Source organism: Enhydra lutris, unplaced genomic scaffold (assembly GCF_002288905.1).
Source record: "Enhydra lutris kenyoni isolate GAN:26980312 unplaced genomic scaffold, ASM228890v2 scaffoldscaffold117, whole genome shotgun sequence".
In the NCBI taxonomy this organism is placed as follows: Eukaryota; Metazoa; Chordata; class Mammalia; order Carnivora; family Mustelidae; genus Enhydra; species Enhydra lutris.
In genome coordinates, this window is record NW_019154201.1 from 731,765 (window position 1) to 746,938 (window position 15,174).

The following is a 15,174-nucleotide window of genomic DNA, read 5'->3' on the forward strand; positions in this document are numbered from 1 at the left end:
GTATCTTATTCCTTTTTATAGAATTTTCTTTTCTTTTTTTCCCCCCCTTACCTGGATAGATCTTATGCTAGGGACTGAGAGACAACCTTCTGAAGCGTTCATCCCTTCAAATAGTGTTGCTAGTCTTGTATTCTGTAAACACAGCCATAGAAGAGGCACTGGGGGAGCTCAGTCCGTGGAGTGTCTTCCTCTTGGTTTTGGCTCAGGTCGTGATCTCAGAGTCATAGGACTGAGCCCTGTGTTTGGGCTCCAAGCTCAGTGGGCAGTCTGCTTGAGATTCTCTCCCTCTGCCTCTCCCCCTACTTTCATGCCCACTCTCTCTGAAATTGATTAATAACCCAAGAAAAACCCAACTATGGAAGCATTCACAGGCTTTTCTTTCTTTATAGAACAAGTTTTGCAAGTAAATGGTCACATGACATGGCAGCAGGATAACCAAGAGAAGCTTAGAAATATGAAACAAGATCATGGATGTGATGCATTTGGGAAAAAATTCAATCTGAGCATGAACTTTGTTCCGTTAAGGAAATCAAACAGTGAAGATGATGTAGATGGATTACTTTTAAAACATCACTTAGATTTACTTATTCCAAAAGCAGATTATGGAAAAACGGAAGCAGGTGGCTTAAGTGTATTTGATAAGTTGTTTCTCCATCCCAAACCTGAGGAAACTGATAATTGGTTAAAATACTATGAATATGATAAATATGATAAAATTAACTCTAAGAAGTCACAGATTATCATATATCATAGAAACCGTTTAGGGGAGAAACTCTATGAATGCAGTGAATGTAGGAAACGCTTCAATAAGAAATCAAGTCTCATTAAACATCAGAGCAGACATATAAGAGAGATCGCCTATGGCTGTGGTAACTGTGGCAAAACCTTTCCCCAGAAGTCACAGTTTATTACGCATCACAGAACTCATACAGGAGAGAAACCTTATGATTGTGGCCAGTGTGGGAAGGCCTTCTCCCAGAAGTCGCAGCTCACATCCCATCAGAGAACACACACAGGAGAGAAACCATATGAATGTGGTGAATGTGGGAAAGCCTTCTCCCGGAAGTCACATCTCATCTCACACTGGAGGACACACACAGGTGAAAAACCCTATGGGTGCAACGAATGCGGGAGGGCCTTTAGTGAGAAGTCAAATCTTATTAATCATCAGAGAATTCATACAGGAGAGAAACCTTTTGAATGCAGAGAATGTGGGAGAGCTTTCAGCAGGAAGTCACAGCTTGTTACACATCACAGGACTCACACAGGGACAAAACCCTATGGATGTAGTGATTGCAGAAAAGCCTTCTTTGAGAAATCAGAGCTTGTTAGACATCAGACAATTCATACTGGAGAGAAGCCCTATGAATGCAGCGAATGTCAGAAAGCCTTCAGAGAGCGGTCAAGTCTCATTAACCACCAGAGAACTCACACAGGAGAGAAGCCTCATGTGTGCATTCAGTGTGGGAAAGCCTTTTCCCAGAAGTCACATCTCATATCCCATCAGATGACACACACAGGAGAGAAACCCTTTGTATGCAGTAAATGCGGGAAAGCCTTCAGCAGGAAATCTCAGCTTGTTAGACATCAGAGAACTCACACAGGAGAAAAGCCCTATGAATGCAGTGAATGTGGGAAGGCTTTCAGTGAAAAATTAAGCCTTACTAATCATCAGAGAATTCATACAGGAGAGAAGCCCTATGTGTGCAGTGAGTGTGGGAAGGCCTTTTGTCAGAAGTCACATCTTATATCCCATCAGAGGACTCACACAGGAGAGAAACCCTATGAATGCACTGAATGTGGGAAAGCCTTTGGTGAGAAGTCAAGTCTTGCAACTCACCAGAGAACTCATACGGGAGAAAAACCGTATGGGTGCAGGGATTGTGAAAAATCCTTCTCCCAGAAGTCACAGCTGAATACTCACCAGAGAATCCACACAGGAGAGAAACCCTATGAATGCAGTCTTTGTAGGAAAGCTTTCTTTGAGAAATCGGAACTAATTAGACATCAAAGAACTCATACAGGAGAAAAACCATACAAATGCAGCGAGTGTGGGAAAGCCTTCAGGGAGAAGTCAAGCCTCATCAATCATCAGAGAACACACACAGGTGAGAAACCCTTTGAGTGCGGCGCATGTGGCAAAGCCTTTTCTCGGAAATCACACCTAATACCACATCAGAGGACACACACCGGGGAGAAGCCCTACGGCTGCAGCGAATGTAGGAAAGCCTTCTCTCAGAAGTCACAGCTTGTTAATCACCAGAGAATACACACAGGAGAGAAGCCCTACCAGTGCCATGAATGTGCGAAAGCCTTCTCCCAAAAGTCACAGCTCATTAATCACCAGAGGACTCATACAGCGAAGAAATCCTAGGACTGGGGTTACTGCTACTCTGACAGCTCTCAGCTCTTCGTACTTCAGAAAATGCAGTTAGGGTAAACCTTTCAGATAAATAGTCGCATCACATCTTACGTCTGTCTGGGTAATCTTTTAGGGTAGGAACTCTGAGGTTATGTAGGGAGAGCTTTGAGCAGGTTAACCTGTTTGTGTAAGAACCCTGAGAGTAGAATGAACCTGTGAGATGCAGTGACTTTCAAAACCCTGTCAGACACACAGTGGGAAATGAAAAGCAATGAGGAGTACTGTGAACGTCAGAAAGCCTTGTAGAGGTGACACCTCATTTGCTGTTGGGAAATATCTTCACTGAGGTAAACCCTAGTCCAGTAAATGAAGAAAAACCCCATGAATGCAGCAAGTAATGTCCTATTTTCATCAAGAAGTCACAGGTCATTGTACATTAAGAAAATACTCTCAGGAATGAAGGTCAGTGGAAATGCTAAATGTGGGACAATGTTCATCAGGTAATCCAACCATATTGTATTTGGGGGGAATTCATAATGTGGGTCAGACTAACAATTTAAAGACCTTGGAAACGTGCCCCTAGAAATAAGGCTATAAAGGGAAGCCATGCATTTTTTAATAGGTGGGGTTATCAGAAATGCCCAATTCTAATGGTTGATGTGTTCACTCTGAAGAATGAAGTTTTAAAAAATGTGTGAATAAATGAAGTCATTGAAGCATCTGAATAAGACACTTCTCAGTGGTACTTACGGCTTATTTTCCTGTGTTACACAGTGTGTGTCATATTTTGGAATCACATGTGTAAATGTAATTGCGAGCATGAAATGCACATACCATACCTGGTAGTGCCTCTGATGTCAGGACATACTGCGTGCTGCTGGTATTTCTGTTTCACTGATAACAGTAAAAAGAGCAATTGATACAACACCTCTTACTGCTAATATGCAGCTTAAGTGATAGCACCACATCCTTTTTCCTTATGGCTTGTTGGCATATAAAAGGGGTCTGTTGTTGCTGACCTTTCTCTTCAGTTATGAAAGGCAACATTATAGAAATATGTTTGCAACCTGAGAGAATTTATATAAAATCTGGTTAATAAGTATTCAAAGGCAGGAACCACAACCTAGCAATAGTGACTCATGAATGAACAGAAGAAAGCAGGTGTGTGAACTCTATCACTCAGCTCTGACTCAGGCTAAATGGCAGTCATGCTATGCACAGTCTTGTTCCTATTCATCTTGGCACCCCTGTGCATCAAGTAGATGTACTTAAATACAGCGTGTATGTTACTTCACTCTGATGAAATATCATGATGCTGTGTGCTGTTACATTTTTGGTGTTTCTTAAAATATCTTGTAAAAAACTAGCTGGAGAAGCCAATTTAAGAGTCACTGTTCAGAAAATGTAAAATACAGATTCTTGTGGTGAGAAAAATATTTTTGGTGTATTCAAGGAAGCCTGCTTTGCCTTCCTATGAATTTCTGTGACTACTGGATTGGTATTAAGAAATAGGATTTTCACTGTTGCATCATTTGAAATATCTGTGTTTCTCGTTTCGTCACCAGTTGCACCCTCTGATGGAGACTCCTGCTGTGAATCTTTCATGACCAGTAGGGTTCGCTTTGGCAGTGCATGACCCACCCCTTAGCTTAGGTAGAACTCTGCATTGATCTTTACAATGTTCCTTGACAAAGTCGACAGTATTCTGTGTATGATGGTGAAATTCAGAGAAATCCAGCCCTGACCTTGTTATCAGGCTTGGAAAAAATCAAGACTTCTCTCATACACAAGTTGCTTTATCAGTATGGTGTCTTGCACTTTTGATTCTAGCAGTATTTTTTTCCTTTAGTTGCCAATTTTAACATCATTGTTGAAAATTGGGACTTAAAGAGTAATTCTCTAAACCACCATACCAGGTTAAAAGTATCTAAGTTCTCAAGTTTGTATTCATTCTCAAATGTATGGACTTCCTACTTTTCTGCATAATACCTGAAAGTGATTTTTTTTAAAGATTTTATTTATTTGACAGGCTGAGATCACAAGTAAGCAGAGAGGCAGGCCGAGAGAGGAGGAAGCAGGCTCCCTGCTGAGCAGAGAGCCCGATGTGGGGCTCGATCCGAGGACTCTGGGATCATGACCTGAGCTGAAGGCAGAGGCTTTAACCCACTGGACCACCCAGGTGCCCCCCTGAAAATGATTTTTATCAACTTCATTTGTAAGACAGTAGTGACAGAGTGATGTCTTATTTTGTAGATTTTCCCATTGTTAAATTTCTATCCATCATGATTCTCTTTACTAGTCCCAGAGGTTGATTCATTAGTTCTTGGATTGAGCTTGGAGTCTGTTGTCTAAAAGTGACTTAATTTTGCTCTCTTTAACTCTAGATGATTCCATTTACTATTAAGCAGTTAAACCCAGTACTTTCCTCACTAAATAATAGAGCTTTGGCACTAGCCCATTGATCTAATACCCAAAAGCAGGTTTTTTCCCTTAGTGCCAGTTACCAGTCATCTGAAGGGCTAATGCTGGCGGCAGAGGTCTCGTTTAGCAGAATGCCTTCTGTGGAGGCCCAGCTATGTTGTGTAGAACTCACTAGGGACTCTTTCTGAAGTCACAAGGGTTTTAATTCTGAAATTAGATATTTCTAGTGTCTATCTTTTAAATTACCTTGGTAAACCATAAAAAACATATGACCCCACATTTCCGCTCATTGGTTCCTACCACAAATCCCACCCGAAGAAGAAAACTGATTTTATAGAGGGATTTATGTGTAGCTTCCTGGTGCACAATAGGTTATGTTGGTTGAATGTGTAAGGAGACCAGGGGGAAGGAGCATCCCCACCCAAGTTCCCCCACTGGCCTGGAGACAGTCCTGCAGAGGACAATTCCTACTGCATTCCTTTTACTAAATAAAGTCTGAGTTTTGGGACCTGTCCCAGGAGGGCCTTCTGTTCAGCGTTTCTCTGTGGGCTTTGGTAATGAGACACAGTTACCTCTGTGTGGGTATGTGTGCTGGACATTTTGATTTCAAGATCAACCCTTGTAGAGCCCAAGGAGAAGGAAACCCAAAGAATATCCAGTTTATCCAGCAATACCTGTATCAAAAAGCAGAATGCAGATCAGTGAGGATTTGGAATCTCCCCTGGAGGCTCTCTCATTGGCCGCTTATTCCAGCAATATGCTCGGGTGGTCGATTTCGCTGAACTGCTGAGTCTGTAAATACTGTACCCACAAGCTGGTCTGGCCCAAGTGCGGACACGCTCACCCCCACCATGACGCTTGTCCATTTCCCACACTTAGTAGTTACTTCAAGATGCAATTCCGATTATGCACTCCTCTGTTGAAATACTGTGCGGCTAATTGTGGACTTAAAGTGGACTGGCCTCATGGTAGATGAGGACTTCTACACAAACCCAACCTGTTATTTCTGAATATCTGTCCTCCTACAGAGTACTTTTTTGGCCTCCTCAAACTACTTGCAGTTCCTTGAGGTTTCTACGGTTTCGCAAAGCTTTTCGCCAGTCTTCTGTCCCTGAAATGCCTGTGTTCCTTGTTAATGCCTGTCCACACTTTATGAACCCGCACACGTGTCTTCTCACTGTGATAATATAACTATCACATGTCTCTTCCATTAGAAAGCTTCTGGAAAGCTGGGACTACCTTCTTTGTATAGTTTTAACAACTGAAGCTGTGACATACAAGCGTGGGTGCTCTCGGTGGCTTCCCCCCCATGTGGGGAAGCATTGTCTACAGAGAGACAAGAATGAAGCCATGGAAACTCGTGCTCCAAGAGCTGCTGCTTCTGGTCTTGATGTCCAGGTTCACCTCTCCTGCCCTTTTCATGCCTTGGGTGTTGCATTCTGTGAGATATTCCAAATATCCTTGTAATAAATTCTGATGTAAGCTTTGACTGGTTCAGGTTGTGTTTGTTCTTACAGCCCAGCTGTTCCTCGCACAGGAGGTCGGGCTGTGTCATGACTCGGACTCTCTGGGAGCGGATCCGGACATGAGGTTTGGAATGCAAGTGCTTGTTGAGGACCCGCTGCCGTGAGGCGAAGGAAGGGTAGTGGGTCAGGGGAAGAGGGGAGGCGGCACAGAGGTGGTAGAGACGCTTGCCACGTCGGTAGGGGGCTCTGAAGCTAGTGCAGCTCAGGAGTGTCTCGTGTTGGACCCAGATGGGCAGGTCTCTGCAGCTCTGAGGTGCTCTGTTCCTGGAGGCCTGCTGCCCTGGGAAGGGGATCGCCCCATGTCAGGCAGTTCTTTTTAGCTGGGGCCAGCTCCACAGAAGCCGGCAACGGGAGGCAGCCTGCGGGCCACTCTCCCTGCCACTGGGCAGCAAGTCCTTCCTTGAGGAGGGTTGGGCAGCCCACCTCTGTCACCACAGTCCGACCCTTCCACTCCTGAGCACCATTTTCCCAGTGTTGGGTCTGTCTGGGGAGAGCCTGAGGAAACAGGCCATTAGGACCAACTGGCCCCTACTGGTGCTGTCCTCTCTCACCTGGGAGCCATTCTGGGACCTCTGCTGGCTCAGTGGCTCACCTCCTTCCTGAGGGGTCTGAGCCATGGTTACCATGGCCTGCCCTGACCCGAGGTGATGGTAAATTCAAGCAGCACCTGTGCGGATCACCAGAATCCATTCTTTCCTCCTCCTCCTGTTGTGTAAGTAGCCCTGCGCCCTCTTCCTTGTGACGCCTCGGGAAGCCCTACAGAAAGAGGGACTCCTGGCCCGCTGGCTCCTGGACATGAGGAGCACATTGCCCACGCGGTACCTGTAGCTGGCAATTAACTGGAAAATTTGCTGTCTCCTGGTGAAAAGTTCTTCTCTTTGGGGATCAAGACCTTAATGCTGCAGAGCCCAGAGTTGTGGATATGGGAAGCACAAAGTCCCTGGAGATAATCATTGGTAATGGTGGTGGTACACAGACCCGTGTCTTCCGCTCTGGGGACACAGCACCGCAGAAGGTCTTACCTGGGTCACAAGCTGCATTTGGAAGGACGGCACCCTGTCCCTACAGAGTACCCCTTTTGAAGTGGGCATGCACTGTACCCTCGTGAGGCCATTCCAGCACGCTGTGGAAGGTGAGCTATGTAACACAGCCGGTGTGGCCTTTCGTGGTGGGCATGTTCCCCCCCACCCCCCACTTTGCGGCAGAGTTGTTCTTCTGGCCTGAGACAGTGTATGAGAGGTCCTATCCTGTTCAATCATTTTGTAAGTGACCTCCCCCCGCCCCTTGCGCTTTTTAAAAGATTTTTATTTGAGGGAGAGAGAGCACACAAGCAGGGGGAGCAGCAGGACAAGCAGGCTCCCTGCTGAGCCAAAAGCCCGATGTGGGGCTCCATCCCAGGACCCTGCGATCATGAATTGAGCCGAAGGTGGATGCTTCAACTGAGCCACCCAGGCGCCCCTGTTTCGTCATCTTTGGATAGTGGTGCTGGCCTAGGAACTGTGGGCAGGAAAGAAAACCCCTACCTGGGTTATGCTTTCTATTGTGAGAATGGTGACCTTTTAGGCCAAAATGGTCAACTTGACACCAAGTCCCAGGGAACGGTGCTGTACTGGGGGGCTCAGCTCTGGTTCCCTTGTTTTGGACATTCACTAACGACAGTAGAAAAATCAGCCCTGTGAGAAAGGTTCTGTACTGTTGGACAGATTGGCATTCTTGGCGATTAGATTAACCCCTGCTCTGGATCCCTGGTCTTCGGCTGAGGGTCACCGTAGCAGGGAAGGCAAAAGGGAGGCCTCTGACACGTACTTCCAGAGAGGATAGTACATCAAAAACAGCACTGCACTTGGACGGGAGGGAGTGGCAGAGAATAGTGCTCCGCTAGACCTTTGGGATACGTTGGTAGAGTGCCTCTCACACTGCTATCTAGTTCAGTAGTTCAGGCCTTTTAGGAGCCCGGGAAACCCTACAGACCACATGGACTACAGACTACAGACAAGTTCAACCACGTAATGGTCCCACTTGCACACCTGGCACTGTCTTCTAAAGCAGATTTATATGCCCTCAGGTACACAGGATGCAGCCTTTGATTCGACAAATGCATTCTTTTTATCCCACTCAGGAAGAGATCAGATGTCTGTATCAGCATGGAGCAGACCACATCACACAGCACGGTTTGCCCCAGGGCTGCCATCACAGTCTGTAGAGGTCCAGGCTATCTGCACATAGTCTGGTACCAGTGAAATCGTGCCCATCCAGTGAGATGGTGGAGAAGGGGCTGGCACGTTGGAGGCCCCGACGCCCCATGTACATTCCAGGGACAAGATGATAAGCCCTGAGAAGGTGAGCAGCTTACTGTGGAAGATAGCATGTGACTTGCTTTGCTTTATACGTATGATTCAGGGAGTTTTGGTAGGCTGTTGTCTGCAGCAATTTTACGTTTACGGACATCAAATTATAGATGCGGACTTTGGATCTCCTCTGTCGTTACACTGAATTTTTCATTTATATTTGTGAATTCTCTTATTCTCATTCCGTCTTGGCAGAAATTTGCCCATTTGTCAGCTTTAACGATGAATAAGATCTTGATTTTGTTGAGCCATCAGTATTTTTGTTTGTGTTCAGTTGATTTTCTGAAATCCTGGTCTTAACAGAGGCCAGCACAAAGGCAGGAGGTCAGGAACTCCTTGGCATAATATAGGGATTTAAGGAAATATGATGCTGTAGGTCTGTTATGGGTAATCCACTCACCAGTTTTCCCCAATCTTGACCTCCTAAGAGGGGCACCAGCATCCTGTAAAAACATGCTAATTGCTGTGCTTAGGGCCAAGGGTGCCCCAAAGTCAGGTTCCTGATATGAAAGGAGACTCCAGGGTTCTGTGGTAGAACAGGCCTAGTAGCAGAATTTAATTTAGGGAGACAAGATGGCAGGGTTACTGTGGCAGGCTCAAGGTCAGGATGGTAATTGAACTGCTGTCCATGCAGGCAACTCTGGAAGTGGCTAATTGATCCTGGGGTCTACAGGGCCAAAATAGATGGACAGCTTAGAAAATCTTATCTCTATAATCAAAAACGTAGAAGCTGGAAATCCTTAAGTATAGACCCAATAATTGGGTCACAAGTACATGCTGTAAACTGAGGAATCATTAATAGACCATCTTACCATCTGTCAGGCTGACTGCTTCCGGTTAACCGAATAACACTCAAGTGTTTCACCATGACCAGGACCCCATTATTATACTTACTTTGCCTTCAAATGGCCCACTGGACCTGAGGCCAGCCAGTAGGCACAAGAGTCACACTGCTCCCGTTTGCTTTCGCTGACTCTCCTAGGCATTCATGTGAGATATAAAATTCCACCTGCTTCATGCCCACTGCCCGAGTGCAGAGTTCAACCACGTTCCCTTTCCCTCAGACTTCCTCGTCCCTGTTGCCTTTGTTCCCGTCAGGATCCTACCAACCAGCCAAGTGAGTCACCTCTGCTGGGATATCTGTGCGTCTCCGTGCTTCCAACCGTCCCTCCATCTGTTATGTAAACGCCTCAGGGCACTGCTCATATCTTTGACCACTGGCAAGGGTTCTCTCGGGGGCTCCCCAAACTGAGGGGCTCCCGTGAATCCGTAGTCCTTTCTAGACGATACGTGATGCATCTGTAAGTTACTTCCTCCTGCGCTGGGCTTTAGGTGCTCCCCAGGGCCTGACACCAGATGAATTGTTCCACAATACAATGAATTCAGCAGCCAACCACGACCCTGACGTTACATCTGGTACCAGTTACAAAATCACATGCTGGGGAAGTGTGCAGGCTCCGTGAGGGCCCTGTGGTGTGGAAGACTCTGCTTTTCAAGAAGTTTTCTGTCCTTGAAACCGGGCTTTGCTACAGAACCCTAGAGCTCTTTGAGCTGTGAGACTCCCGACAGCATCCTGCTCTGCCTTGGGTGCTTCTCACACAGCTTGACCTCTGCTGTTCGGGAGTTCAGCGAGAGGATGCCTCACACCCATCCCGTGCTTGCTGCGGAGCTCTGTTGCCACTCAAAATTGGAAGCTTTACTAACTACTGCAGTGGGGAACCCTGCCCGGGTGCGTTCAGGCTGCCTTCCAACTTCAGAGAGGCCCACGAGGCACTGTCCCTCGGTGTGGTGTGCAGTGTGGACTTGACTAACTTGCCCTTTACCTTAAAGGGATGCCCTGGCTTTCTTCCGTTCACTGAACTTCTAAAAGTGGCACTGATGGCGGGCCTTGAAGACCTTGTGCGCTTTCCCTGACACCTTCTGGCCCTACTTCTGATACAGCAGTTGCGGACCCTACCCCTAACCCCAGGCCAGCCTCTCTGATCAGTTGCTGCCTTCTGTGGTGTTAGGCATGCTATTTGGTTTTGGTTTGTTTTTGGTGTTCCTTTAGCAAATTTTAGTCTATTCATTTTCATTCCTTCTTCAAGACCACATTTTAGAAATAAATTTTATTGATGAAAGTTAGACAAAATGTACCTATTTTTTTAATTTTTTTATTTTTTTTTTATTTTTTTATTTTATTTATTTATTTATTTATTTATTTGACAGACAGAGATCACAAGTAGGCAGAGAGGCAGGCAGAGAGAGAGAAAGAGAGGGAAGCAGGCTCCCCGCCGAGCAGAGAGCCCGACGCGGGACTCGATCCCAGGACCCTGAGATCACAACCCGAGCCGAAGGCAGAGGCTTTAACCCACTGAGCCACCCAGGCGCCCCCAAAATGTACCTATTTAATATTGAGGTGAAGCGCCACCGGTTCTGAATAATGGCCATGCCTACGTCACTACCTCCCCTGCCACGGGGTGGAGAACTTCCAGCACGTCTTCACAGTCAGATTTCACTCCCACCACTGACCCCGACCACTGGTCTCTCTTATCAGTCCTAGAGTTTCGTATGAATGAGTCCTACACCTAGTAACCCTTTGTACCTGGTTTCCTTCACTCGGTGTCATGTTATCGGGGGCATTTTCTTTTCTCTTTAGCCATTTTCACAGCCATTCCATTGTATGGCTATGCCGCAGTTTGTCCACTCATTCACCTGTTGTTGTTTTTAAAGATTTTATTCATTTATTTGACAGAGAGAGATCACAAGTAGGCAGAGAGGCAGGCAGAGAGAGAGAGGGAAGCAGGCTGCCCGCCGAGCAGAAAGCCCGATGGGGGGCTGGATCCCAGGACTGCGGGATCATGACCTGAGCCGAAGCCAGAGGTTCATCCCAGTGAGCCACCCAGGCGCCCCTCCACTCATCTGTTAATGGACACCTGGATTGGTAATTTTTGCTATGAAGAATAAAGCTGAGGGGCGCCTGGGTGGCTCGGCGGGTTGGGCGACTGCCTTCGGCTCAGGTCACGACTCCAGGGCCCTGGGATCGACCATCCGCGCATTCCCTTCTTCCTTCGCTCCTTCCACTTTCGATGATCACGGACTTTCTCTCTTGCCTGCAAGTATTTTCGCATAAGCCGCTCCCTCCACCGGCTGCGTGCTCCCCGTCCCCGTGGGCCGCCTCTCAGCGAACCTGCACGTTTAGGTGGACAGTTCCTCCTCCCGCCCCACCGGGGCTCTGAGCTCTTTTAGGGCGGGGCGGGGCGGCCACCACATCACCCCCACGGCGCAGGGAGGAAAGGAGCTCCCAGGTCGTTCTGGCGGGGCCGCCATTTCAGCTCCTCTTTCCGGAGGGCGTCAGGGCGGCTCGGAACCGCGAGAACGAGGAGCCGGGACCAGCCCCGGGGCTGGAGCGTCTGGGCTCGGCCCAAGGGGGCCATCGCCGGCCCGGATGCGCCAGTCTCTCGGGACCGCAGTCCCTCACGCGGGGACTCGGTCTACTACAGCTGTCCATGCCGCGGGTCTCTCACGGAAGCGTTGCGGCCGCAGTCGCTCCCGGTTAGGCTCTAGGTCTCGGCTGTGGGCATGGAGCTTTCTGGGAGTCGTAACAGACCAAGTCGTATTTGTCTCAAGGCGCCATTAACTCCCCTGCGGGGCGCTCCAGGAGTCCCCGTGTGTGAGGGTCCTCACAGCCGGGCCGCGGTGGGTCCTGGGACCACGGCGCACACCAGTTCCAGCGCTGAGTGCGCAGGCGCGGGGCGTTCCGGCAGTCCTCGCTTGTGAAGGCAGCTCTCCCTCCCTCGCCCGGGTGCCACGGTGGGTCCTGGGACGTGTAGTCGTCTGAGGCCTGCCGGCTCTGTTGCTGTGTGCGCAGGCGCGGGTCGTTCCGGCAGTCGTGCGTGAGGGCCCCTCTCCCGCCCTCGCCCGGGTGCCGCGGTGGGTCCTGGGACGTGTAGTCGTCCGAGGCCCGCGGCCTGGTCAGGGGTCCGGTCGGAGGCTCGGGCAGGCGGAGTTTGCGCGAGCCTGGCGGCGGGGTGCCCGGACGCACAGTCGAAAGTCGGGCTCGCGTCGGCCCCGGGTATGTAGAGCGGCCCTCCCTGCCCGCTCCGCGCTCGCCTCCGGGGGGGCCCGGGCCGAAGGCTCCGTCCGGGGCTCAGGACCGCCTCGCCCACCGGGCCAGAGGCGCCGAGGAAGCGCGCCGTCCTGTGACCCCGTAGAAGGCGGAGGAGTGGCGGGGCCGTGGGTCAGCTCCGGGCTGCCCGGACGCACGCCGTGGTTGGGGGGCGGAGGGGCCCGTGTGGGGCGAGGTCGGCCCGCCGGCCCGCGCTCAGGGCTTCGTTCTCTCCGTGCCAGCTCTGCCGTGTCCCGGTCCCGTCGTCCCCGCGCCGGCCGCGAGCCATGCCTCAGGTAAGCCGCCCCGTCCCCTTCTTTCCGGACGCAGCCGCGCGCTCAGGCCGGGCGGCGCTCTCCGAAAGCCCCCGGCCCGCGGGGCTGCCCTGCGGCGGCTCGCACGGACGGGGGCGTGAGGGGTGCGCGCGAAGCCCTCTCCGCGCCGGCGGGGTACTGGGCCGCCCGGAAGCCGGCGGAGGCGGCTTGACTCCTTTCCCCAGAGCTGGGACCACGGCCCGTTTACCCCTGTGTTTTTGTCCGGCGCCTGCTTCCGGCGCCCGTGTCCGTGGGGTCCCCGGACCAGCAGTATCAGCGTCACCGGGGAGCTTCCTGGGGGTGACTGTCCCCGAGCTCCGGCCCGGACCTTCTGAACCGGAGACCCTGGCTGTGCGGCTCCGGGCTGTGCGGTAGTCACTTCCCAGTGATTCCGACGCGCGGCCCGTCCCAGGGCCGGGGCTGGCGCGGGAGAGCACGACCTGCGGCAGTGCCGCTTCCCCGCGGTGGGGATGAAAGGCGACCCTCCTGACTCAGGGGCCCTGCTTTCATTCCACTTCTCGACTTCGTGTCCTGTTTGTCTCCAGATCCAGATCCTCCCCGGGTTTTGCTGGGCAGTGCCGTTTCCGTCTGCGCTGCAGAGTCCACCGTTTGGGAAATAGCTTTATTTGTCGATAGCCTTTTTTTTTTTTTTTTAAAGATTTTATTTATTTATTTGACAGAGAGAGCGATCACAAGTAGGCAGAGAGGCAGGCAGAGAGAGGAGGAAGCAGGCTCACCGCTGAGCAGAGAGCCCGATGCGGGGCTCGATCCCAGGACCCTGAGATCATGACCTGAGCCGAAGGCAGAGGCTTAACCCACTGAGCCACCCAGGCGCCCCTTGTCGATAGTCTTTTAACACGTTTTTTTGGTGGGAGAGGGAGGACGGGCAGAGGGGACTCTTTTTTTTTTTTTTTTTTTTAATATTTTATTTATTAGAGAGCGCAAGCTGGGGGGCAGCAGAGGGAGAGGCAGAAGCAGCCTGGCCGCTAAGCAGGGAGCCAGATGTGGGGCTCCATCCCAGGACCCTGGGATCATGACCTGAGCCCAAGGCAGAGGCTTAACCCACTGAGCCACCCAGGTGCCCCGAAACAACTTTTTTAAACTGTAAAATATAACTGCCTTACACCTGGGGCTCTTATTAGTTTGGTACCTTTAAAAATTTCTGTCCATGCTTAATGATCATGTGGATTAATTAAGCCCGGCAAAACCAGACTGCCAAGTGGGGCTTATTGTTACCGCTAGCCCTGAGGGGAAGAGTTCTAGGTTCCATCCCGGGAGGTGTTGCATTTCGGCTTGGCTGCTCACCCTGCTTGTCTGTGACACTGCTCGAGTTACCCCTCAGTTTCACAGATGTTTCTTCGGGAGTGGGGACAGCTGTGGTGCACTTGAGTGCATGCCCCTTTTCAGGGGTGCTGCTGCTGTCTGCTGTAGTCAGTTCTTACTGATGAAGTTTTTGAATGTAGGTGGGGGCTGGAGCTGACGGCTAAGAAAGAATTCTTGAGACGTCTTTGGTGCAAAAAAGTGACTTTATTAAAACCCAGGGGCAGGACCCGTGGGCAGAAAGAGCTGCTGCATTGAGGCTGTGAGGGTGACTGATTACATACGGGGGAGTTGGGGGAGGTAAGGAAAAGGGAGGGTTTTGTTTTTGTTGTTGTTGTTGTTTTAAGATTTTATTTATTTATTTGACAGACAGCCAGAGGGAGAGGGAGAAATAGGCTTCCCTTGGAGCGGGGAGCCCAGTGCGGGATCATGACCTAAGCCTAAGGCAGACGGATTAACAACTGAATGACCCAGGTGCCCCAAAAGGGAGGGTTTCAAAAGAACTTTGGTATGCTGAAGAGGACCTACAAGATATTGGAGGCCTTGCCATTGTCAAGGTGATTGTCCTTGAGGCAGTTGGGAGTTTCCTTCCAGAAGTTAGGTTATTGGTAAGAATGCATTTCTCTTGGGGCGCCTGGGCGCTCGTTGATGAAGCATCTGCCTTCTCCTCAGGTCCTGGGATCGAGCCCCACATCAGGCTCCCTGCTTGGTGGGAAGCCTGCTTCTCCCTCTTCCTTTTCCCCTGCTTGTGTTTCCTCTCTCGCTGTGTCTCTCTGTCAAATCTTAAAAAAAAAAA

At 50.0% G+C, this 15,174-nt stretch overlaps 1 protein-coding gene across 2 annotated transcripts in view; it reads left to right on the top strand.

Moving 5' to 3' along the window:
- The window catches only part of LOC111139764 (zinc finger protein 84), a 128,048-nt gene extending 124,965 nt beyond the window's left edge, over window positions 1-3,083 (top strand). Inside the window, exon 4 of one of the 2 annotated variants that reach the window (XM_022492136.1) lies at window positions 396-3,083. In XM_022492136.1, coding sequence (XP_022347844.1) covers window positions 396-2,374 — 1,979 coding nt within the window. In that variant the 3' untranslated portion in view covers window positions 2,375-3,083. Of the gene's footprint in view, window positions 1-389 lie in introns of both variants that reach the window. The other variant, XM_022492134.1, reaches the window with a different exon arrangement.
- The last annotated feature ends 12,091 nt before the right edge of the window (window positions 3,084-15,174 follow it).